This window comes from Enhydra lutris, unplaced genomic scaffold (assembly GCF_002288905.1).
Source record: "Enhydra lutris kenyoni isolate GAN:26980312 unplaced genomic scaffold, ASM228890v2 scaffoldscaffold27, whole genome shotgun sequence".
Lineage (NCBI taxonomy): Eukaryota > Metazoa > Chordata > Mammalia > Carnivora > Mustelidae > Enhydra > Enhydra lutris.
Window position 1 is genome coordinate 20,161,613 of NW_019154111.1, and position 26,632 is coordinate 20,188,244.

The 26,632-nt window shown below is 39.6% G+C and overlaps 1 protein-coding gene across 1 annotated transcript in view; it reads left to right on the forward strand.

Moving 5' to 3' along the window:
* Nucleotides 1-25,747, forward strand: part of LOC111152003 (tetraspanin 12) — a 63,753-nt gene extending 38,006 nt beyond the window's left edge. Inside the window, exons 6-8 of the mRNA XM_022510259.1 lie at nt 2,973-3,080; nt 7,185-7,328; nt 24,134-25,747. Coding sequence (XP_022365967.1) covers nt 2,973-3,080; nt 7,185-7,328; nt 24,134-24,439 — 558 coding nt within the window. The 3' untranslated portion in view covers nt 24,440-25,747. The remainder of the gene's footprint in view (nt 1-2,972; nt 3,081-7,184; nt 7,329-24,133) is intronic.
* Nucleotides 25,748-26,632: the final 885 nt, after the last annotated feature.

The window sequence follows — 26,632 nt, forward strand, 5'->3', positions numbered from 1 at the left end:
TTAAAAATTGAAAAGTCAGGGCAGGTTCTGACTAGTTTAATAAAATTAAAAGCTTTCTTCAGAATGAAATCTCCTGTTAAAATAGGAACGTTCTTGCTGTCTTTGAGAGTCATATTTTCACTCCACCCCTAGAAACATCATATATTTCGGGGAGTGAAAGAGTAGTTGGTGGCTCCAGACTCCCTTTCTGGGTTTCATTGATAAAGAGACGGTTGCTTCTAAATTTTTTTGTTTTCAGGAAGTAGGTGTATCTCCTTGACATTCAAGCAATAGATAGTAGTTCTAGAATTAGTCCCTGATCCCTCACCACAGCTTTTCCTTATGTTCTTTTTGATAATTATAAGGGATTTAGAGGGGCGCCTGGGTGGCTCAGTGGGTTAAAGCCTCTGCCTTCGGCTCAGGCCATGATCCCAGTGTCCTGGGATTGAGCCCGCATTGGTCTCTCTGCTCAGCGGGGAGCCTGCTTCCTCCTCTTTCTCTGCCTGCCTCTCTGCCTACTTGTGATCTCTGTCTGTCAAGTAAATAAATAAAATCTTTAAAAAAAAAGGGATTTAGAAATGAATTTACTTTCTATGGATTTTGAAACGGTTTGTATAGCTCTTATGTCATATCATTATTTTTTTTTAAGATTTTTTTAATTTATTTGACAGACAGAGAGCACAAGTAGGCAGAGAGTCAGGCAGAGAGAGAGAGGAGGAAGCAGGCTCCCTGCAGAGCAGAGAGCCCAATGCGGGGCTGTATCCCAGGACCCTGGGATCCTGACCCAAGCCGAAGGCAGAGGCTTTAACCCACTGAACCACCCAGATGCCTCTGTCATATCATTATTTGTTAAATCTCCCAAGTTATAACAAATATGAAATGAATTAATTTAAGGGATTTGAAAGGAAATGTTTTGATTCTAATATAATCTAATTCTAGAAGATACTTCCTTCTATTCAGTTAGGGAGCCATCTCCCGGGTGTCTTGGTGGTACTAAATGGATACACGCTGCCCTTTCAGTTGAGTGCATACACCACTGTTTGCTTATGTAAATCTCCCCCATGAAGTCACCTGGAGAAAGCAATGGCTGTTGGGGCTGTTTCCAAGGGAAATGTGGAAAATGGTTCTTTGGAAGAAAAGTTTGTCAGAATTTTTTTATTGCTTTTGCACTAATGGCAGTGTGAATGAAAAGTGCCATTAAAGTTTATTAGCTGCCAACTTTTGCAGGACCCAGCCTTTGCATAGAATGGGCTTTGTGCTCTTAGCTGTTCCATGCAAGAAGCCAGTGTGTGTTTTCCTTCAAATCACAGTACTTTGGGCCAGAACCTCAGTGATCTCCTCTGCTTTTTGCCATATTTGGTCTCACATCAATTGTGGTTACAAGAGGGAAACAACTTATATTTACTTTGTAAAATAAAATTTATAATAAGACTATTCTAATAACCAAATCAAGAGATTTGACATCAGTCTGTTTCCCGTTATTTCTGTTGTTTATACGTGGTCACCTCCTATTCATGATTCCTTCTTCAGAAAAATGTCAATAAGATTAACTGTCTCAGATTATAGACTTCTAGAGAATTACTTCATTTCCAATTTTATATCTCAAAGAGATATGAAATAATAACTTCTAGTGAGTAGCTTGAATTTTGGTTTAGTTCCCTGAATTTTGTTGAAACCATGTGAACATGAAGTACACACAGTCAGGCTAAAGGAGCAAAGTTGTGTGCCCAAGTGTTACCATGTTTTCTTTTGTACGTACATTTCCAAGTAATAAAAAAGAGAATTAACAAAGGAAAACAATAAAAAACTTTTGTGGTCAGGAATTTTTAAGCTACTTCTACTGATACTGCTATTTTTAAAATAAGATTGCAAAATAGTCCTAATCTTAAATTAGTGTCAGGCTTGCTTGGTTAAGCCTGGTCTGTATTACCACATACATCAGATATGGATATCTGTCCGGTTTCCCAGTTACGCATTCTAAACATAATACCACATGTGTGGTGAGACGAGGATGTGTATGCGTCAGTTTCCCCCCAGGGCACTGGAGATAAAGCACCACGTGATGTGCTGACTGGATTTTCGGCCAAATGTTGTGTTGTGTACCTTAAGCTCTGCCATGATTAAACGCTCTGTTAAGGCACACGGTGCTTGGTGACGTGGGACTAGAAGCACAAAAAGTGCTTTAGTTTGTGAGGTATTCTTCCTAAATTTCTAGCATGCATCCAAAATCCAATTTTGGGAAAGATATTTGCACACTTATTCCAGAACGAGGCATGGCTTGAGCTGAATTCTTTCCCTTCTTAATTCTTATCCCTTTATTTTTGGTACTACAATCTGCAGTCACTTCCTTTTTTAGGAAGATTTCATGTATTTATTTGAGAGAGAGAGAGAGAGAGAGCAGGAGCATGGAGAGAGGCAGAGGGAGAAGCAGACTCCCAGCTGAGCAGAGAGCAGGACATGGAGCTCCATCTCAGGACCATCCCAGGACTATCCCAGGACTCCAGGATCATGACCTGAGTCGAAGGCAGATGCTTAACTGATTGAGCCACGCAGGCCCCCCTGCAGTCCCTTCAAAGACTGACTCCATAGCATTATGGAATCAGATCCAAGGGCATTTCTGGGCAGGGATCATTTGTTACGAGGAGCTCTTCAGCCAAACATGTAGGACATACAGTAAACCACTTGTTTTGTGATTTCCTTCAGCTTGACATTGGCATTAAATGATTTTATTTTTTTTCTTTGCTTAATGTAAAGAACTTCCTCATTTACTGCAAACATCTACACATAGAGATTGTTTCATAAGTAGCTAATAACCTTGAGCTTAATTTAGGCCGCAAACAAATATAAATTTTAAAATAGTATTTCTTAATTGCAATACATTCCAATATGCGTATGAGTGGGTGAGCGATTATTTTTGTGAATATGGGAATGTTTGTGGTCTGAATGTGTGTGTTTGTATGTTCCAATTGTGATATTTTGTTTGTTATCTCCAGGTCCCGGTTCAGTGGTCAGACATGGTCACTTTGAAAGCCAGAATGACAAATTATGGCTTACCTAGATACCGGTGGCTTACTCACGCTTGGAATTTTTTCCAGAGAGAAGTAAGTGCTACAACTTCTGAGGTAGAGGGTATGGAATAAATGGCATACTTTCAAAAAACAAATGTTCAAAGCTTTGGCTTTGGTCATTTTCTCTGCACTGAAAAGTTAAGCCTGTGATTCAGTTACCACTGATGTAATTCTTTATTGAGAAATTCCTTAAGTGACACCATGCCCTGCTTTTCTTCCCGTGTATACCATTTCCCCTTCATTTCACGTGGTCCACGTATATTTTAAGAATTTCTTAAAAGCCATTTTGCTAAACTACTGTGAAATTTCCTCTTTCTGAGCGTTTCTTGATAAATATCCAAGTTTTATTTGAGGAGATAAGTTTTCCTGACTTTTAGAGCTGTCTTTATTTGAAACAGTTACAATTTTTTAAAAATACTGGCTCTCGTTTGTGACTTAAGCATCAGTATATCATTAAAAGTATGAGTTTTCTAGTCAGAAAGCTCTTGGTTCAGATTCTGGCTCTGTAGCTTACTAGTCCATGAACTTCTATAATTTCCTTAGTTTCTTTCAGCCTCAGTCTCCTCCTCTGTAAACTAGGGATAAGACCAGTACTTGCCTCCTTGGGTTTTTTGAAAAGATTAAATGGGATTGTGAGTTTGATCTCGTTTAGCTTACGGTTATTGAGGATAGCATGATAAAGCATAGGTTCTTTCCTCTTTTCTTCCTAACTTCCATAGAGCCCTGCATGCACTCATCTTCTCAAACACGGACTATATGTAGATTTTTAAAATCTGGTGACTTGACGTTCACCACTGGTATGGCTTCAAACCAAGGTCTTCTCCCAAACAGTTTCCTTGTGATTGGAGATTCCTGGGTGACCAAGTATACCTGTTTCTTTCCCATCATTTTTGAGCGGAGCCGCAAGACATGTGAGAGTCAGTGTCTTATAGGATGGATATCCAACTCTCTGCCCAGTTACTCTATCTGGGATATGGGCAGAGGTTTCAGTCCAGGATAATGGCCAAATCTGGCTCTTTGTGTTACAGTTGTTGAGATGGTGAAAATTATCATTGTAACACAGATTTCCTATTTATTTAAACGCTTCCTGGCTTTGTTTGTTTACCATTCATTTGTACTAAAAACAACATGAAGGGAAAATAGGTGAGACATTAGGGAATTTATAGTAACCTGTGTTCAGCTATTGCCCTGGATAGAAGCTGCTCAAATTTTCTTTATTTTCTGGGATTTCTGATGTAGACCATGATAATCCAGGTTAAAACAACAAAGGAAGTTTTTTCAAGGGGCTCCATCTAGATAGACAAGGTATAACATTGCAAATGATAGTATGTATGTTTTTAGCTTTATTGTGTGGTAAGTTCCCTCCTCCATATCATAGATCTGTTTCACACAAAAGGAGGATGATGACCTCTGGGCACCCTGAACGAATTTTTAAAGCCTCTTGTGCTAGTGTGTCAGGGCCGTGGCCAAAATAAGTGATCACAGACTGGGTGGCTGAAGCAACAGGAATGTGTCATCTCACAATTTGGGAAGCTAGACGTCCGAGATCAAGGTATGCAGGGCTGATTTCTTTGGAGGCCTCTCTCCTGGGCTTGTAGAGAGCAGTCTTCTCCTTGTCTGTCTTCCTTTTATATGTGTCTGTGTTCAAATTTCTTCTTCTTATAAGGACATCCATCATATGGGATTAGAGCCCATCCTTGTGACCTTGGTTTAATTTAATTACCTCTGTAAAGATCCTATCTCCAAATATGGCCACATTTTGAGAGCTAGAATTTCAACATGAATTTTGGGGGTGGGGAACACCGTTCAGCCCACAACACCTGGTTCCTGCAATAAATTGAAGAGCTAAAAGTGACTTCATCAGGCCCCAGTTGTCCTGACGACTCCTTCAGTGCACTTCTGGGCATGGACCTCACTGTCAAGGACTCTCAGATGAGCCCTAGGGATCTTTCTTTAATATCTTTCTAAAAAACCAATTTTTAAATATGTATTTACCTGGGGTGCCGGGGTGGCTCAGTGGATTAAAGCCTCTGCCTTCAGCTCAGGTCATGATCTCAGGGTCCTGGGATCGAGCCCCGCATTGCATCAGGCTCTCTGCTCAGCAGGGAGCCTGCTTCCCTTCCTCTCTTTCTCTGCCTGCCTCTCTGCCTCCTTGTGATCTCTGTCTGTCAAATAAATAAATAAAATCTTTAAAAAAAAATGTATTTACTTGTTTATTTTAACTTAATGGTTGGAGAACCAGCTTTGAAATAAATAGGCTCTGCCACAAACTAGTCTGTGGTCTCCACAAGCTGTTTGACCTGTGAAAACCTCACTGCCGCTAAAGGTTAAATGGTGGCGGTATTTTCCAGTTTGACACGATGCTAGCACGAACGGCTTTATCTCATAATGTGATTTTAAAGGAGGTGGGGAAACTGCAAGGAGATGTAGATCATGGTCATGTGTGTGGCATAGTAGTGGGTTCGCGTAGGGGAGTTACAGGGAAAATTTCACTGCCAATCTACTATCTTCTGTTGACAAAGAAAAACAACTATGTAACAAGAAAAAAATATCTCAGTGACTTATTAAAAGAAAAAAAAAATCTGGCACTGAACATGATATGCTTAAGTTATTTGGAAAAATCATTTCTGTGGAGCACCTCATTTCCTGACGAGGCCAGATAAATGGGCTGTTCTATTGTGGATGGAGTATGAGTCCCAAGAACTGTACTTTTGTCACCAACGTAGGAAAACACATGTCCTTAGGAAATGAGAGAAGTAGGTGTTCTCTGAGTGCAAGGACTTAAAAAGCCTGACTTGGAAATGTAGTAGTTTATGATTTTTAGAAAGTGAAGTCTTTTTAACCACATATGTTTTTTATGGATATTCAATGACTTATGTAAAATGCATGACGTTAAATTATGTTTGAGTTAATGTGTGATGTTTATGGCATGTCTGTAGCTTTTAGAGCAAGTTTATAAAAGGAAAATACTAAAAATATAAAAAATGTTTCTCTGAAAATTTTAGTATTACTCATAACACCAGTAGTTCATCATTTATAATCCTCTTAAGATGGTGTTTTCTTTTTAAAAATTAGATATTTAGGCAAATGAAAAATATAAAATCATTTTTCGTATTTTCTTTGTTTCATTTCACACAAGAAGTTCAGAATTCTCCATAGCTGATTTTAGTTAGATTTTGAAATGGTGGATTGTGATATTTTATGATACGGTGTTAATCCCGGACACAGATTGGTCTGTGGGGCTACATAATTTGTAGAGCCAGTCACTCTTGGCAAAGTTCTTCTCAGTGATTGCCCAGAGTTCTTGTTTTTGACTCTATGGAAGAGTAACTCCCTCTACCCAAGGGCAGAAAATTATCATAGTTAATTATTCTGAATCTAATCTACATATGTCCTTAAGCAGTGTTTCTAAACTTTGACCAGAGAAAGTTTTTGTTAAAACTTGGTGAAATGAGAAAAAAAGAACAAAAGACAGTGTAGTTTTTCTTAAATCCAATTTCATTCAAGCTAAAGGCACATCATTTCTTCGGGATTTATGGTGAGAGAATACAATACTTTATTTCAAGACTCTCATTCAGTTAAATAAAAATGTGTTTGCTAAACCCGAGTTTGTGTCTGAAACATTTTTGAAAATCTACTGGTTAATGAATTCAAGTTGGGTCATTTTTGTGATGTGTGATTTTGGTCAATAACTTTTTCTCCAGAGATTACAAAAACTTTTAATCTTTGAATTTATTAAACATTTAAATTGGTAAGTAGGTGATACACAAACAGATTGATCAACTGTTCTTTCGTGGCCAGAGGTTTAATGAGAACTGTAATAATCCAGTTAATTGTTACTGTGCATAATGACTCTGTTGCTGTATGATCACTTACAGAGGATTGTACAGTTGCGGGAGACTCAGCCATGCCTCATCTGATTTCTTGGGTTATGAGCATTATTGTTCGGAATTGTTCTGCTATGGAGCCCTTTGCCACATTTCTGTCGTCAGTATAGAATGTACACATACCTTTAGGTGATGACAGAAGTGAGTTTTAGCTCTGGGTACAAAAATTTAAGAAATCTAACGTTTAATCTTCTGTAAGCTAAGAAAATATTTGTGTAGTTTCTGAGCCTGACCAGTCGTTCTTTCGCAGTTTAAGTGCTGTGGAGTGGTGTACTTCACTGACTGGCTGGAAATGACAGAGATGGACTGGCCCCCGGATTCCTGTTGTGTTAGGGAATTCCCAGGATGTTCCAAACAGGCTCACCAGGAAGATCTCAGTGACCTTTATCAAGAGGTAAGGCCATATGCGGTTAACGTATCACGTATACGAGTTTTCTTATAATGACTTTTAAATAAAGGACCAACAACGTGGCCATGAAATTCTCTTCTTCTAAATACAAAGACCCTTGAAATTTTTCTCTGGTATGTGGAGAAACAGGACAAAGCTAAAAATCAGTATAAAAATCCGAACCTTATCACATGTGAACAAAGGAAATTGGGAAAGACCATGTTTAGAATCAACTGGGTTTTAAACTGTATCGTCTAGAACCAGTTTCTCTTGTCTCCTAGGGATCCTTTGAAAACAGGTCCATGAGGGTTATGTAAAGAACTCTGCATATTCAGGAAGACAAGGCTGGGAGTTCCCAAACACGATATGTATTTTAGGGCCCCCACTAAAACATATATAGGGGGAAAAAATAGTAAATACTGCTCTCCAGGGAAAATGCTGTCCTCTACTCTTCATTTCCCCCTACTGGCTAATAAGGAACAGCGATGTTAGTTTTAGTTGGCAGATTGAACGGAGTTAGATGCTCACTGGGTTTAAAATCAGTCATCACATGCCCAAGAAAGTTGCATGTCTGTGTTTTCTGGGAGAATTTATCCAAATCATCAGTTATTCCTTTATTAGCAGAAGTTCTCCTAGTCCTCCATTTTTAGTGGTGAGTTTTTGAACTTTGTTAGCAGTAGAATCTGAATTCAAACTAAAATCTAGAACTATTCCATCCAGTACAGTGGCCAGTAGTTACCGATGGCTATTTAAATCAAAATTAAATTAAATGAAAATGTCATTTCCTTAGTTGAAATAGCTACATTTCAAAGGCTTAAAGGCCACTTGAGACTAGCGGCTTCTGTATTAGGCAATGCAGATATAAGACATGGCCACATTACAGAAAATTTCATTGCAGACTCGAGCTAGAATGGAAGGGCAAAAATGCAAATCAGATGGAAGGGAGCTCTCAGGCTGAGGGGCTGGGATCATTTCCCAGAAACATTTCCAGTCAAGCATCTGGATATCAGAAAACAGTATTGAAAACTCTGGCTTACTATAAAATAACAACTCCTACTGCATAATATGTCATCCATACCTACACATGAGTGCGTGCGCGCGCGCACACACACACACACGTATATATAATATAGTTATGAAGAGTGAAACTTTAAAACAGAATGTCATGATTTATAAAACATGCATTTTTATACCTATCTCAAGACCTTAGGATGTTATACATTTTTCCCTAGAAATACTATTATTGTTCAAATCATCTTTTAGGCTACCAAGATCGTTGCAGAGTTGCACAGAAATCACTTTCATTAATTTATGGTGTGAATTATTTGAAAAAGATGGTGGATTACATACTCAAATCATCCATCTTCTTTATATCTTAGATACGAGTAGCTTTTGGCTGTTAAAAAATTCGTCTCAGAGGACAAGACTGTGCCGCATTAAGCATATCCAAAATAAAGTGCTTTGGGCTCCAAAGATATGCCACAGAGAAGTGTGCCAAGTGTTTTTTAAGAGATTCAGAATTGTGTTAGTTTCCTAGGGCTGCTGTAACAAAGTGCCACCAAGTGAGTGACTTAAACAGCAGGTCTTTGTGGCTTCGTGGTCCTGAAGGCTCGAAGGCTTGAGGGCAAGGTGTCAGCAAGCTTGGCTCCCTCTGAGAGGGGTAAGGAGAATCAGTTCTGTGCCCATCTGTCAGCCTCTGGTGGTTGGATGCAATCTTTGCTCTTCCTTGGTTGTAGAAGCATCACCCCGAACTCTGCCTTCACATTCACATGGAATTCTCCCTGTTTCTGTGTGTCCCCAGATTTTACCTTCTTCCTAAGGACACCAGTCCTATTGCTTTAGGGAACTAACCTTTTGCAGTACAACTTCCACTTAATTAATTACATCTGCGATGAGTCCATTTCCAAATAAGATCACATCCTGAGGTTCTGGGGGTTAGGACCTGAACATATGCATTTGAGGGAAACACAGCTCAACTTATAACAAAAATTGTTGAAACAACTGAATTACTCAGGTTGTTTAATTGAAAAGATAACAAAGAATTATTGGGTCAATGTCTCTGAGTTCTCCGTGATTATGCTACATCTTTTCTTCTCAAAGTCTGAAATAAGGACAGTCAACTAACAAGTTCAACAGTGAAAGCCCTGTTCATTCCAGAAAACGGAAAACACAATAAAACAGTGCTTAATATTTCCAAGATATTATTAAATGCAAACATAATTGTGGATATTCAAATGTATTATAACTCACCACTAGGTTTTAAAGACACAGATGATTATAGTATAGATGTGAATGGAAACCTTTCCACTTTCCTAGCGTGAACTTTTGTTAGTTTTTAGGAATGGCAAGTCAATATGGGAATTCACTGGGCTACACCACCATATATAATAATCTCTACCTTCTTTAGTGATTAATACTGATAATATGATTACAACTGGCATTGATCATAAGAATGGCAAAACATGAATCCGCTTACCAGATCTTCCCATAAAGTCTAAATATGGACAGAGTCACTTCGATTATACTTTGTTTAGTTGGAAAGCATTCAATTAAACATCTGATAAAATTTTCTTGCTGTAAAAATGCAATTCGTTTTTACTAGTTTGTCTTAGATTATTTCCACGAGTAGTATTTGTCCTGGAATGCCTTACTTTGGGACTGTCTATAATGGCTTATTCCATGAATTTCGAGATTGAAAGAAGCCACAGAATTGTGTGCATGCAAGTTGAGGAACCAGACTATTTGAAAGGCTTTTTCATATTTTCATCAAAAGACTTTCAGTAGCAAGCTGGCATTGTCAGTTACGAGATGTTCTGTAGACAGACTTCCCGCAGAGATGGAGGTTCATTATATCAGAGTAAGTCTGCTTTTACATTTTATAATTAATAACAGATGCTGGTATTGGTAATAATATAGTGCATAATTATATGCATAGTTGACTTACCAAAGTGGATCACTTAGTAGCTTTATGGCACAAGTACAATTAAATCCATCATTAAGAATAAGACTTAAATCTACTTTGCCCTGGAGAACATATGTTTCCTAATTGAAGAGTGCCCAGAGACCATCCACCTGGAAGATGAGGGGTCTAGCAGGGAGGGACAAGTGAGGGACAGCTGGAGGTATTTATGTTGCTTGTTCCGAAGTAGCAAATACTAAGGGGAGATATTTTAGATGTCTTCAAATATTTCAAAGTTCATCATTCAGAACAGGAACTAGACTTACTCATTGTTGCTCCAAGGGCCAGACGCTAGAGGAAGGAAATTTTGAATCAATAGAAGGAAGACCTTGCTCATCAAAATCCGTCCAATTGTGACACAGGTTCTCTTGTAAAATAATGAGTGTCTCATCACTAAAAATACTAAAGTCAAGGTCAGATAACCATGTCATTGGCGGGTAGAATGGGTTTTTAAATTAAAATTGGATCTGGACTAGATGAACTTCAAGGTCCCTTTTATCTTTCCTATTCTGTAAGCTCAGAGATAAGAACTGGTTTTCTTCCTGCAATCTTTCTTCAGTAGTCTGAAATCAAGGAAATAAATCATTTGCAACCATCTGGTGGCCTGCATGGTCCCTGACCCAATAATGTTTTATGACACATTGGAAACCTGTGAAAAATGACAGAGCAGAAATAGAGCGACAATTGCACATTTTAGAAACATTCCCATCAGAAGTATTGTTGGGTTTGGTACACAGGTCCTCCAATACCTGTAATGAGCTACACGCTTGTAGAGAAGTGTAGTTGTAAAAGTCATAGATGAAACTATTTCTGATCAGCAGTTTGGTTCCATCATATTCATGAAGTCAAATGTTTTGCGAGGGCCTCCTGGGCCTCAGGTGCTGTTGTAAAGGCTGAGGATACAGCCAAGAATGTTGCAGACAAAAATCTGTCCTGTATAATTTATATTCTAGTTAGGATGATAAACATTTAGCAAGATTAAAAACAGCAATAAAAAATAATTTCAGGTAGTGGTAAAAGCATTTTAAAGATTCTAAATAGGGTCGTGTGCTTGAGGCTGGCTTTATTGGCGAGGGAGCTACTTAGGATGGTTAGGAACCCACTCTTTTAGGGAGTGACATTTGAACTGAAAGCAGTTGATGCCAAGGACGCAGCCATGCAAAGATCCGCTGAAGAATTTTTTTTTTTCTTTTTACCCTAAGAAACTACAAATGCAAAATCCCACCCAGGGCTACCCTAGTGATTACTGACTACTTACTACCTTGTTCTTTGGGATTGCTTGTGGAACCACACTGTCCAAATACTAGGTGTGAGACCTGGCTTCAGCAAAACATCAGACCCCAAGCTGAAGTTGGTAGAATAGAGGCCTGGGATGCGTCTCTTCTTTCTCTCACCTGCTGAGTCGTCTACCGTATCATTACTAAAGGTCTCTGTCTAGACCTGATCTGGAGTAAAAAAAAAAAACAAAACAAAACAAAAAACCCAGAGAGACAGAAAAATAAAGAAGGTTAGCAGAGAGGAAGTCTTGCCTGTGGACCTATGCTCTTGTTGGACGGGCTTCAAGGGAAAGGTGATACCGCTGAGATTGTTTTCAATATTTTTTGTGCATTTTTTTCTGTGATTAGGATCCATAGCTCTCACCAGCTTTTATTGGGGTTTTTATACTTCAAAGCGTGAAGAACCACAGTTGTGGAGATAGTTGCAGTGTTTGTCACCGCAGATACGAAACGAAGCATGAACATCTCCTCAAAGGGACTGCAATGCCATTTTCCTCCTCTGTGTGCCCCTCAAGACAAATGCGTGGAAGTAGACAGGTTCACAACAGGCCCTACTTCAAATGGACCAACTCAAAATGGAAAACAAAGACGAATGGAGAGTAAAGTAAAATGTGCCCCCATAGACACATTTCTTTGTTTTGTAGTTAGAAGAAAGACCACTATGAAAAGATATTGACTGCTTCTTCAGAAAAATGGTATTCACAGCAGGTTATATGAGGGCTGGACAGAGAGACGGTTTCCACACAGCTGAGTACCTTCGGAACACTTTCCTTTTAGACCCTTAGTCTTTGCATCTTCTTTGTGGTATTGGGTTTGAATAGCGAATATTCTTTGATTATTCCCTTTGTGACAAATAGTTTTGCCCCAAACCATTTCTGCCTCTTTAGGTGGTTGTTTATTTCTTCTCTGAGTAACAGAAAACATCTACAAACAGGCTGAGAGAGAGGGCGGGGAGCGTGGAAGTGCAGGGGTGTGATCTCTCTGAGCCGTGGTTTACAGGATGAGGAACCCAGATGGTGACAAGTACATATAGGTCTGCAGTGGTCACAGAAGGTACAGGGACATATAGGGATGTTGCCCCGCATCACCCCAGTTCAAGGTGGAGGCAGCTCGCAGGGAACCATATGGGATGGTTCATTTTTTGGTGGACAACCAGAAGAGCAGAAGCGGGGCAGGGCAGAGAGTCTCAGGCAGACTCCGTGCTGAGTGTAGAGCTCCACCCAGGACTCGATCTCAGGACCCTGAGATCACAATCTGAACTGAAACCAAGGGTCAGAGGCTTAACCGACTGTACCAGCCAGGCGTCCCTAGGATGTTCAAGTTTTTGTTCTCTCTGTTGTCTGTTATCTGCTGTGTGAGCCGAGAGTCATGAATCTGTGCTGTCCTCCCACGGATGGGAAGTCTGCTCCTCCTTATCTCCTTTATACCCTGTTGTTGGCAAATGGTATTTGCTTTATAATCTATGCTCCCTTTTTTTTTCTGGGCAACATCTCAGCCCTCAACACTTTTTGTTAACACTCTTCTCCTCTGAACAGTTAGAAGGTGAGTCAATACTATATATCTGTTTTTCACACACAACATCCTAAACATAACCATTTCCTTAACAATTCTCTGTGGTAGAGACATGACAGAGTGTTGAAGATACAAAAGGAGTTGGTGGGAGATGGGGTATTGCTTTCTGGCAAGTTCTACATAGGTATGAGATTGATGATTTTTCTCCCAGGTAACCCTGCTCTTAAACAACTAGTAGGATTCTTCTTACAACCAAGGAAATTGCACACACACACACACACACAAACTAAACAAAATGAGGGGTGAGTGTTGAAAGAGAAGTTCAAGGCAGGTCACAACAGGTAACAGTGTAGGGCCCCCGGCCAGGGGCTGACCAGTTGCATTAACATGAAGTTAGTCAAGTCTTCATAGTAATGATCCACACATCAGTGGCTAGAATAAGAGATAGGAACTAGATGAACCTAAATTGGGGCACAAGAAGGAGGCAGACACAGGGTAGGCGATCTTTAATAACCACGGTCTTTATGTTAGAGATATGCAAGGTGAGCACATAGAGGGGCTCGTCATTCATTGAGACAAACAGGTGCTAGTCATGTGCAGAAAATATTTGGAAGGCATGGGCCGAAGAGGGCATTGCAAGCCAACGGGCCATGGTGCGAAGTTAGAGCTGGAACTCAGCTGGAGCACGGGGGGCGAGGAGGGCCCCCTGGCAGGGCTGGACAGGGCAGGAGGTGCATGAGGAAGAGCCATGTCTGCCCGGCCACCGCAGGCATTTTATGCTAAATCCTGTGAGTAGTTCCCAAACAGAAAGGCAAGCATGTTCACAAATCCGAGGCATTATTATGAAAAGAAGGCTTAGCCCTGAGTAGTCACAGGATTCTGATTTATTAATAATGAAACTCCCTTCTCAGATAAACACACACACGACCTCCTGCCCAGATAGTAAACGGTAGGCAGCTTTCAGGCTCCGTGGTTATTTAGATGAAATATCTCCAAGAAGTTCTATTCTCGGGGTTCTTTTATATGAAGTCAAAGACACTCCCTCCTGCCTCTTGGCTGACTCCATTATCTCCTCAGCACCTGCCGGTGGGGGTCGGGTTGCCTCTGACTTGGGGTGATGTCTGTTTTATCATCCAGAGCCCTGCAGGACCCGTTAGTGCTTGGAAGGGGGAAAATCCCTTTCATCTCCAGGCTTCGCTTGATCTAATCGGGCTTCTAACCGTTCTGCCAGTGTTGCCTCAGGTATACAAATGTATTCTTCTTTTCTCTCCCTCTCTTTCCGACATGGATCCACTGTAGATTTCCTGTTACCTCTTTACTGTTCCACTTTTCTCCTTGTGCCCTGTTAATGAAGGCTTGCAAATGTTGCCTTTAGAGTTTTGATGCAGAAGAAAGCCATTATAATATTTTGACCTGAAAGAAGTACGTCCCAAAGTAACAATTTTAGGTCTGTGCTTCAGCGTCATTCTGTGGGCATTGTGAAGCAGAGTGGAGGGGAGGGCTGGGTCTCGAGGCGGGGAACAGAGCTAGGAAATGGTTGCACATGAGCCATGGGAGTGATTAGGTGACACGCCGCCGTAGACCTAATTTGGGCAGAGATGTGGATTTTGCATGGACTATACAGGGAAAGAGCTGCTTCCAAATGCAATGACTTGAATACGGTGGGAGCCTATTTTTCTCTCATAAACTGTAAACCGGTCGGGGAGGGGCGGGGGCAGGCTGCTGGGCAACTCTGCTGCATGGGTTCATCCAGAGACCCAGGATAGTGAGACGGCTTCATCTTTTTATAATACCTGTCTTCCAAAATTGCTCTTCTTTTTCTCCAGTTCCAGTCAGGGGGTCAAAGGAGGGCGAGGGAAGGAGAGCATCCAACATGTTCACCGCGGCTCTCGTCGCCTCTGCTCCAGTTCCATTGGGAGGGCTCAGTTGGCCCTGCTTAGCTGCAAGGGAGGCTGGGAAGTGGGGTCTCTGGCTGGGACGCTGTGTTCCCACAGACGACACTGATTACTGTGAAGAAGTGGAGAACGGACTAGGGAGGGGGTACTAACAGTTTACAGGTATTGTCAGTGTAGATGATGCAGTGAGGGCATGGGGGGGAGATGAGGTCCCACAGAGAGTTGGTGTGAGATCTGCACTGGAGGACAAAGTTGGGAAACAGCACCCCCTATGGGAGACCCACCTATTGGGGGCAGAGGAGAAATGGAAAGCAGTGTCCTGGAACGAGTTTCCTTAGTGAAGAAGCCTGGTTCAGAGGTGAAGACTTTGGAGGTTAAATCTTCGCTTGCCCCTTACTAGCTGTGTGACCTCGGGCAAGGTTTTCGTGTCTCTGTTTTTTTTTATTTTTCTCAGCTGCAAAATGCAGATAATCAAGGTACCCTGCTTAGGCTTTGTTTGGAGAGTGAATTAACATCTGTGTAACCCTTAGAACAGCGCCTGTTTACATGACATACTTCAAGTCATAGCTGAGAGGTAAAGTAAATTAGGGATCGGAAAGGACACCTTGGATTTTTCAAATAAGATACACGGTGATAGAGCTCTGTAAACATGCATGACCTTATTTGAGCTCTAAAATGTTTCTTTGAAGGTGCAGTATTATTACCTCCATTTTACAGATGAGAGAAGTGAGGCACAATGAGGCTAAGTGACCTAGCTTAGCTAGGTCATAGCTTGTCAGTGACTGAGCTCAGATCTATTTGATTCCAAACCCCATATTTTTACACACTAAAGTTTTGAGATGTGGAATACCTGGTGAGGGACAAGCTGAGTGCTTGTAGCTTCTTTTTCACTGGTGAACCACAATGTCTTTATTTGTAGAATGAGATAATAACAGTACCTACCTCATTCTAGTAGTACAAAGATAAATGGAGCTTCTTAATGAGAAACTCTTAGCAAACCACTTGGCAAATAATAAACACAAATCTTCAATGCATGATGGTAGCTAGTGACAGTAATGATGATAAATGTAAGTTATGAATGTATTTATTAAAGTAAATAGAACAATTAACGATCTATGATTAGATTTTTAACCAGCCAAATTGCACCCAGTTCTGAGAGTAAATACAGGAAAAGTAAGTATTTTCTGGTTATATATATTTGTGCTGGCTGAAAGTAGATTTTCAGGTCAAGGTTTTTGGGGACGTCATGTGATTACCCACTCCCTTGTTTTAACACCTTACCCTTCTTACAGTTGAAATTTAGGTGGCCAAAGGGCCCAATGAGAGACACTGTTTGAAGGAGCAGCTTGGAAATGTGCTTGTGCTCCTTCAGGCAGGGAGAGCTCGCTGCTGGAGGGGGCCTCACCGGCCAGGACGGCGTTGTCTGGGTTTTCTGACTCTAGAGTTTCTTTACAACCACATCTTTTTGTAAAAATGAAAAATGTTCTGTACTTGCAGTCTTTTAAATTTGGTGATTCAGTCTATGCGATGGGAATATCGTGACAATGAAACAAGGTATGAGGGACTGTCATTAAGAAACAGGAAGACTTTGGGTGCCTGGGTGGCTCAATCAGCATCCTGGGATCAGCCCAGAGTTGGGCTCCCTACTCAGAGGGGAACCTGCTTCTCCCTCTCCCTCTGTCCCTCCCCATCTCTCTCATGCTCTAGTGCTGCTGTGTCTTTCTCTCAAAAGAAAAAAAAAATTAAAATTAAATCTTTTGAAAAAGAAATAAGATGACTTTTTCTACTGCATTTCCTATGCATGGGTTTGCTTAACCTTACTCCTAAGAGAAGAGGAAGTCCCATGGTGAATATTATTACTTGCTATTTAATTTTCTTTTCTTTGAAGAAACATTTCTTTCCCTGCAACATTTATGGTTATCAGTGGAGAACATTTGGTCCAACCTGTGTGTAAATCTCATGGACTCATGAACTGCATTCAGTTTTTTTGATTTTAGAAGAAATAAGGCTGAAGATTATATATTTGTACCTGATAATTAACACAGTCATTTCAAACTTTAAAGTCATTACCAAACGTCCATTAGAAAAATATCAATACTGGCATGTATTGGCGCCTAGATTTTATTTATACATTATCTTCATAAGCTGATTACAAGTCTGCCTAATTTTTTTAATGTGGGCTGTGAATATTGAGTACTAAAGAGCCAAGGGGTTCTTCCAATTTTAGAAAATCATTTTGGAGATAGATCAGAGCATAATTTCAAGTATAACATTTCCTCAGGTGAAATGAGGCCTCCTGACATGCCTTCCAGCAGATTCTAGGAAAGGTAGGGATTAGTGATTTTTTTTTTCTCTGATAAAAAGGTACTGTTATTATTTATAATTAGCAGTTCACCAGAATTTTAATATTTCAGCAAGTAAAGTAGGTTAGCCATTATGTTTATTCATACCTTTGAATTTTCTGAAGTTATTAACGTAGGACTAACATCGCTTTGTTTAGGAAGAAAAATATTCAAGGTAAATCATCTTTGAGTATTCTATTTTGAGAGAAGCAAGTAAGTGTAATTCAGTTCTTTCCAATTCTGAATAAAACCCCCTTTGTGAAATGGAATGTAGTTTTGAACTCTAACATTTCTGTTTCCTCTTTGACTCACTCAACAGAAATGTTTGTTTATGCAACTAAGTCTCTATGAATAGTACAATAGAATGTATAGAGAGGCACATCTGTATTTTTTTTTTTTTTTCTAGACTTGGTGTCTTGTTTTTCAACAACAGTGTCCAAGTTTCACTGAAAAGTGTAAACCTTAAGTATGGTTATCTGACTGACTGAAAATAAGCTCACAGCTTGTGTTCAGATTGAATTTCTTCAATGAGGATGTCGTGGAAGGGACCATCAGCCCTGGAGCTCTTTCTATGAAGCGTGCAGAGTGGCGGAGGAGGACGGTGCTTATACACAGTGCTTATACAGGAATCTGGGAAAACACTGTCCTCAAGAAGAGGAAAGTTCTTTTGGAAAGTTAATCCCTAACTTTAAGTAATTGTGTAAATGATTCACTGACATTCAACATGAAGCTTGATACGCTGCAAGTTGCTACAATGCCTTCTGGTCATCATCAGAAAATATTGAATTGTATTCAGTATAGAGAGATTTGTACTTAAGGAATTCTTTTTTTTTAAGATTCTACTTATTGGGCGCCTGGGTGGCTCAGTGGGTTAAGCCTCTGCCTTCGGCTCAGGTCATGATCCCGGGGTCCTGGGATAGAGTCCTGCATTGGGCTCTCTGCTCAGCAGGGGGCCTTCTTCCTTCTCTCTCTCTGTCTGCCTCTGCCTACTTGTGATCTCTCTCTCTCTGTCAAATAAATAAATAAAATCTTAAAAAAAAAAAAGATTCTACTTATTTATTGGAGAGGAAGAAAGAGGGAGCGAGAGAGAGTCTAAGCAGGGGGCAAGGGCAGAGCGGGAGGGAGAGGGAGAAGCAGGCTCCCTGAGCAGGGCTCCATCCCAGGACCCTGGGATCATGAATCGAGCCTAAGGCAAATGCTACTGACTTAGCCATCCAGGCGCCCCCCTATTTAACAAATTTTAATGACAAACTTAAGTACTAAAATTCTGTCTGGTTTGAGGGGTTGTCATGCTTTTTAAACTAAATGAGGTAGTGATAGGGCTGACATATTGTTATAAAAAATTAAGGAACCCAAGACGTTTGCTTTGAATAAGCAACCATTGCCCACCTCCATGTGGAAATAATCTTTAGGGATTATTAGCTGAGATCTGGAAGGAGACCAGGTCCTGACTATGTGTCATATGATACAGTCTCATGTCCACACTTCTCGGGAATCTGAAAAGCTTTTTGCTTGGAATCCAAACCTTCACAACAACCTTGGTTGTCTGAATATTGTACTGCATTTTCTAGTTTTTTAAAGTTAAAAATCAGTGTTATTTTCAGAGTAACATTGACCAAATCAGCACAATCCAGAAAGAGCTCAGTAGGCTGATGCAGTGTATATATTTAGAAAACTTGAGGGAAATAGGAATATTTAGTTTGGAGTAGAGAGTAGTTCAAGAGAAAGTGATGGCTTCAGATAACCGCTCTCCACTTAATGGAAAAGAGATCACTGGAGAGCAGAACCAGGACCAACACATCTTATTCAGAAGACAGGTTCCAGGGACATATGGGTGGCTCAGTCAGTTTAGGCTCAGGTCATGATCCCAGAGTCCTGGGATTGAGTCCTGCATTGGGCTCCCTGCTCAGCAGGAGTCTGCTTCTCACTCTCTGCCTGCTGCTCTCTCTCTCTCTGACAAATAAATAAATAAAGTCTTTTAAAAAATGGAAAAAAAAAAAGAAAAGAAGAAGAAGAAGAAGAAGACAGGTTCTAATAAGGAAAAGTTGAAGTATTATTGTTTTCAAGTGTGGACAGGATGGTCTTGTGAGGTAGGGAATTCCTTTCATTACAAGTACCTTTTCTTTGAAGTTTCTTTCTGTGTGTATATGAGCCATCCTTTCTTGTTATTTATTTTTTTTGTACATCTTATAATTTTTGTTATGTTGAGAACTAGACCTTTTAAATAATAACCCCAGAGTTTGTTGTGGTTGTTGTTTTCTTGTTCCTTAATAACTTTCCTGAACGAATTCTGTGAACTCTATATTCTTTGTCATGTGTGGCCACTGAAGTCTGCTCAATTAACGTAGGGGTCAGTTGCTACCTGGAAGCAGTAAGCCTCCCAGTCTCTGGCAAGGGTGCACAGAGCTTCAAATTTAGCCAGAGGTAAGATCTTAGTGCCTTTGGGTCTTTTCTTAGCATGGACATAGCCCTGGGCAGCAGCACCGCTCGACTCAGGTGTGTAACTTTGCAGATCCCCACAAGTATCCCAGAACTTTGTGAAGGCTTTTGGGGACTTCTCATTCCCCCAGATTTTCTTTTTAAGCTTTTTGACTAGCTCCTCGTGTGGAATTATTATGCGCTGCCTCAGGCAACCTCAGTGTTCCTCTGGTTGCTTTTGACAAACACCCTCAGGGAAAAGGCTGTTGGGCTGGTGGTGCTCCAACTCAGGTTCAGAGAAAAACAGCTTGCAAGTGAGGTCTTCCAGGGAACCTCAAGATAGGACACATAATGACAATTCTCTGAGGATGGGGCTTGGAAGGGGCTCCAATCCTATTCTGTTGCCTCTGGCTTCCAGGCCACTGGTTTTCACCATAATTACGGCTGTTGATTTTCAAGGCTACTGCAAAGCTGCGTAGAGGGGATAGGAGAGAGCTAATTAAAATGTGACAGAGCTTGCCTATCTGACTGAGACTTAGGTACTTTTCTTGAATAATGCTCCTCAGATTGGTACAAACTTTGGTTAATTTTCAAAGTTCTAAAAAAGTTGATTTTGCTAGTTCTTTCATTGCTTACATGGAAGAGAGACTATTGAGGGTCCTTTCTCTGCCAGTTTTGCTGATGTTGTTCTGGAAGTGCTTCTTAACCATATTTTTAAAGGTTAAAAAGTTGAGCTCATTAATTTCCAAAGTCCCCTACCACTCTAGCACATTCAGTGTTAACTAGTATATCACATCTCCCAAACCATCCCAGATGATATAATTTACTATCCCTTTTTTTATAAATGTGGTTGTTTAAAATATAATTAGAACAGACTCTCCCCAAAGCCAAAATATGAAACACAATAGACTGTAGTTATCAGTCTCTGCTTGATTTTACTCACAGATTGGAAAAAGAAACATTACCTTTCCTATAGTTTTTTAAAGTTGGAATGAATTATTCAAAAGGGGTAGGAGATCTTATGCTAATAAGAAGACCTATATATCATGATAACGCCGCCTCATTCATAACATTGTGCCCCAAAAGAAAAAGAAGAACTATCTAGGTAAAATTTAAATAGCAGTGACTACTGAAAAGGTAAAAATCAAATGATAATTGACTTAAAGCATTTCACAGGATTGAAACATCACTGTATGTGTTTCTTGGATGGTTTACATTTTATTCTCAAGTTCATTTTAATTATTATAAGATTATTGATAGTCTCTTCTGTTTATTTACTTATTAAACATCCATTTTTGTTCTAAGTACTGAGAATATAGGTAAGGAATTAACTAAACATAAGGCACAGCCATTTTGTATCAATTTCTTTTTTCTAAAGATGGATCTGGTGATCTGGTACTGGCAGTGAGGTTAAATAATGTATCCATATAAATCAATTTTCCAAATGTTTGAAGCTAAACCTTTTCAGTTTAACTCACTTTAATGTGACCCTCTCTGCTTCATGAGAAGGTAGTGATCTAATGTCTGAGTGACAAAAAAAATCATTTTAGATCATGACTTCACCGTCCTGAAAAACAGCATTAGCCCCCACGGCTCTTGGGAGCAAGGGCTGTTCCACGAATACTGAGTAGCCAACGCATCAGATCAAAACTGACAAGCCCTGGACTCTTACCATGGACTGACCCCACTCTAAGAATTAAGTATATTTATTCACTTAATTTTCCCACTATCCCAAGTAGGTAGGCACTATTATTATCTTTTTCAGATGGGAAAACTGAAGCAGAGAGAGTAAGTAACTTGCCCAAAGTCACATAACTTATAAGTAGGAGAGCAGGGATTTGAAATTCAGAATTCTGGCTCTGTGGTTCATGATCTTAACTTTTAGTCTATCCTGTAAGATGCAGGGATGCTTGTTAGAATTACACATAAACATAAGAGTGAGTTGGCTCTGAGAGCTTAGCTGAAGGAAGCTCTTTGAAAAGGATTTGAACTTTGGTGAATTTTCTTTGTGACACATAGAATAAGTCTGTGCATGTATGTGTATATGTGCCTGTACATGCATATTTGTGTGCATAGTAAAAAAGTAAAATGGCCAGAGAAGTGATTTTATTAAACCAGTGTTAATTAGTATTAAATTTTAAATATTTTAATTTTGTTTTTTGGTAAAATTGATGATGCTTTGCTTATCTTTTGCTGTTAATCTGCATTACATGATTGACCAGGAAACTGTCTAGAAATATGTCTTTGGCTAGTTTTACACGATTTTTTGTTTCTTGAGAATAATGACTTACTGGAGTAAAGTTACTGATCAATGTCTTTGGAAATCTAAGAATTGTGTGTTATTCATTCTTCTCCAGTATAATGCACAAATTAACAACTGATTCAGTAGTCTTGCTTTCCTTGATCTAATTGAGTTCTTTGTGTAATCTGGAGAAGAAAACTAGGAGGCAATTTTTAAAGTAATTATTAATTTCTTTTTATTCAAGTAGTTGCCTCAGTAGGGTAAGCAGCCTGGGACACTGTTACCACAAACTCAGAAGAAAAGTTTTGAAAAGTCAAGTTCTTCTTGTTGGGAGATAATTTTCCATGATTCTCTAGCATTTCTGCATGTCTTGTGAATAGAAGCGCTGGATGTGTTTGTTTTGGACTATCTTTTCAAGGATGGTTTTTAAATTCTATTAATTAATTAATTAATATGAGAGCGAGAAAGAGAATGAGCAGGGGGAGGAGCAAAGGGAGAGGGACAGCAGATTCCAGCTGAGCCTGGAACCAGACACAGAACTTTATCTTATGGCCCTGAGATCATGACCTGAGCCAAACTCAAGAATCAGATGCTTAACCGACCGAGCCACTCAGGTGCCCCTCTTTTCAAGGGTTTTTGCACAGAAAACAGCCTTGAAGGTAGAGATAGTGTCTCCCTCCAGAGTAAAGGGTGGGTTTATTTACTGTGTAATATGAGAAAGATAATGTCTTTCTTCAAAGCAAAGGACAAGTATGTTTACTGCCTACTGTGAAAGATTAGGGTTCCCAAAACTTGAGGGTTCTCCTCCATCACGCAACCTGCTGCGTATGCAGGCATCATGTGGCTGTCTCTGTGTTGTCCTCGGATCTCCAGGAACTGCCACATACTCTGGCTGTTGCTATTGTTATGAGTAATAAAGTCTCTGGTCTCTGTCTTCTGCCAGAAGTTCATGAAACCAAGACAAGTGAAATTGTTTGCTTCCAAATAGAGTAAAATCTCAGAATCTTCAAACTTCTTGAAATTTATCATTCTAAAATTCTTTCCTAGATTTTCACCTTCATTTAGAATGAACTTCACTTTAGAAGAATGAATGATCATTTCTTTGTTGTGGATTCAGTTGGAGACATGGCATGTTCCCCAGGCTTTGTTCACTGGAGAAGTATCTTAAGGCAATTGTTAGTCACATTCTCCTGCCTTTCCTTTGCCCCACCCATCCCATGATCCTTGGTTATAGTTCTTCTTTTTTTTTCCCCCCTCTTCTCTTCTTTCGGAATTCTCTTCTGTCTATCACAGGTACTCCATAGTCTTTTATACATAAAAATAAATACAAGCAAATGAAGTCAGGTGTTTTTAGTGTGTAGGGGAGCTAAAGATTCTTTCAAACCCTTATCTGGTGGAACTAGAACTTGATGTCATACGAGAACCCCCCCCCCCCCGGTGTACTTCTGCAGGCACTGGGCAGAAGTGGGTGCATGTGGATTTGGGGAAAGGGAAGAGATGGACTTCTGCCCACCAGCATATTTCAGTAGTAGACTGGGCAAACATTCCTGATCCTTGGGGGAAAGTCTCTGACCAAAGAGCTATCATCTAACAGTGAACACAAACAATAGTAAGGAAACATTATTTTTGAAAATTTGGATTACTCTTTATCAGGGGTCAGCAATCTATGGCCTGTCCCCCAAATCTGGCCTACTGCTTTTTTTTTTTTTTTTTTTTTTTTTTTTTTTTTTTTTTCATGAGGTTTCGCTGGAACGCTGCCATGCACGTTCATTTACATACTGTCTGTGGTGGCTTTCTGGTTATAGTGGCAGAGGTGAGCAGTTACCATAGAAACCATACAGCCAGCAAAGACTAAAAGATCGACTATCTGACCCTTTACAAAAAAAGGAGTTTACCAACCCCTGCTCTAGTCATGTTTTAGGCCAGTGGTTTTCAATTTCCGGTTGTGAGGAAGACAGAAGAAGGACTGAGCTCATCAGAATCCCCTGGGCAGGCTCACCTCCATCTGCCCTCTGGTTTCTCAGAGGCGTTCCCTATTGAGAGTCACTGTGTTAAACTTTTATGATTCAAGTTGTTTGGTTCCATTAACTGATGTAGATTGTTTGTTTTCATTGTTTTGACCCTTTGTAACACCCCCAAAGTAATACTGTGTTATCTCTTTTACAGGGTTGTGGGAAGAAAATGTATTCCTTCTTGAGAGGAACCAAACAACTACAGGTGCTAAGGTTTCTGGGTGTCTCCATTGGCGTGACACAAATCTTGGCCATGATTCTCACCATTACTCTGCTCTGGGCTCTTTATTATGATAGAAGGGAGCCTGGGACAGACCAGATGATGTCTCTGAAGAATGACACAACTCAGCACCTGTCATGTCACTCAGTGGAACTGTTGAAACCCAGCCTGTCGAGGATCTTTGAACACACATCGATGGCAAACAGCTTTACTACACACTTTGAGATGGAGGAATTGTAGATAATGTCCAAGAAGGAAACCACAAATTCATTTTATTGGACTTGTGAATTTTTGAGCAAACACTTATCTGTTTCAGAAATGTGTAGAAATAAAAATGTGGCCATAAAGGAATGACTAAGCATAGAATTTTCTACCCTTTAAAATAAAGAGGGAAAATTCCATTTTATAAGTCACCCCCTGGAAAATGGTTGATGCCCTTTATAATGCTGAGGACAGATCTAATACCCACTTTATAGCCTGTATAAGATTTTTACTGAACACAATTATGCTTTGAGGCTTAGACTTTGGCATAGTTTGACCAACATTTCTGAAGCCATGTAAACAAGTTAAGCTATGGTGGATTTGGGGCTACAGTAAAGTTTTACTTACTTCCATAAACTTGCTAGTATATCAAGTAGCAATGAACTTCTAACATGGGAAATTAGGCAGTATTAATGAACTATATTATTTGGTGACATATTCTTTTGAGAGTGGGTAGATTATACATAAGTAAACTCTGAAGATTGGTGACTACCTAAATGTGATTTTTTTTTTCTGGCTACTTAAAATATTCTTATTACTTACAAGAGCAAATTAACACATTGTCTTAAACTGATCAGGGATCTATGTGTATATAAGAGTCTGTGTTAAGTCTGTAAAATTCCGTAGATTTCAGTTCTTATAATGTTAAGAATAACAAGTGTGAGTGAAAAGGATAAAATTGTCCTGTATAGCACCATTATTTTTAAACTTTCCTGTTAATAGAGCTTTAAAATTCCATCTTGGGCTTATATTACGTACATAACTGTTAACTTAAATACTTAACCACTAATTTTGAAAAATTGCCCGTGTGATGCATAGGAATCATTATAATTCAGAATGTAGTCTGGTCTCTAGGAAGTATTAACAAGAAAGCTTACACATAATGTAGTTCATTCAGCACAATCTTGGATGTTACCTTTCTCCCAAACTAAGGCTCTTTCTGACACTCAACACTTTTTAAAATCAGTTCACCTTTGTCTTCTCCAAACAAGAGGCAATAGTCTACAAGTCTGAATATAATTCTGCAGAGAATAGTGTTCCTTTTCTCCAGAAAAATGCCATTAGAATCATTAAAATAAGTGACAATTTAACTAGAGATATACTTTGCTTTATTTCACTGATTAAGATACTGTGGTGAATTACACAGATTATTAAATTTTTTACGAGAGTAAAATATATTTATTTGAAATGGGGAGAGTGCATTTTACTGTATTTTGTGTATTACGTTCATTTCTCAGAAAATGGAAAGAAAATTAAAATGTGTCAATAAATATTTTCTAGAGAGTATTAATTTGTCTCTAATTTTTATACATTATAAGCATGTTTACCACTCAACAGGATTAGCAAGGGGAGAGAAATATAAGAAATCACTGAGGGGCACCTGGGTGGCTCAGTGGGTTAAAGCCTCTGGCTTCAGCTCAGGTCATGATTCTAGGGTCCTGGGATCGAGCCCCGCATGGGGCTCCCTGCTCAGCAAGGAGTCTGCTTCCCCCTCTTCTCTCTCTGACTGCCTCTCTGCCTACTTGTGATCTTTGTCTGTCGAATAAATAAATAAAATCTTAAAAAAAAAAATCATTGAGTAAAGTAACAATAATGATTTCCAGACTCTGGAACTAGTCTGTAAGAGGATGTATCTTCAGTAAAGAAGGATGAAAAGATACCCATTTACTTTTCAGGTTTGTTTTTGAGTTAAAGGATAAATAATGCACCTTTTTTCTATAATATAAAAATATGCACATTCGTGCTAATTTATCTTCTCAATGTTTTACATCCCAGTCTCTTAAAGTAATTTTTAGAAGAAAATGAGCCTAAGAAAAGCACTATTTGAAACCAACTGCCAGATTTCGTCTCCTCCATAGGTTGAATTGAAAATTGAGTAAATCCTTTGCTCATTCAGAACCAAAAGCATCCCTTTTTATAATTTCCTCCAAACCCCCCTCCCCATAACTTCACCTAAAATTGAGACAGCTATGAGTAGTATTTGAATTATTTGGATAATGTCAAATTATCCAAATAGCTGCTTTTCTTTTTTAAAGATTTTATTTATTTTGTTGACAGCACAAGCGGGGGGAGGGGGGCGGCAGAGGGAGAGGGAGAAGCAGGCTCCCCGTGGAGCAGGGAACCCCCTATGGAGCTCGATCCCAGGACCCCGAGATCATGACCTGAGCAGAA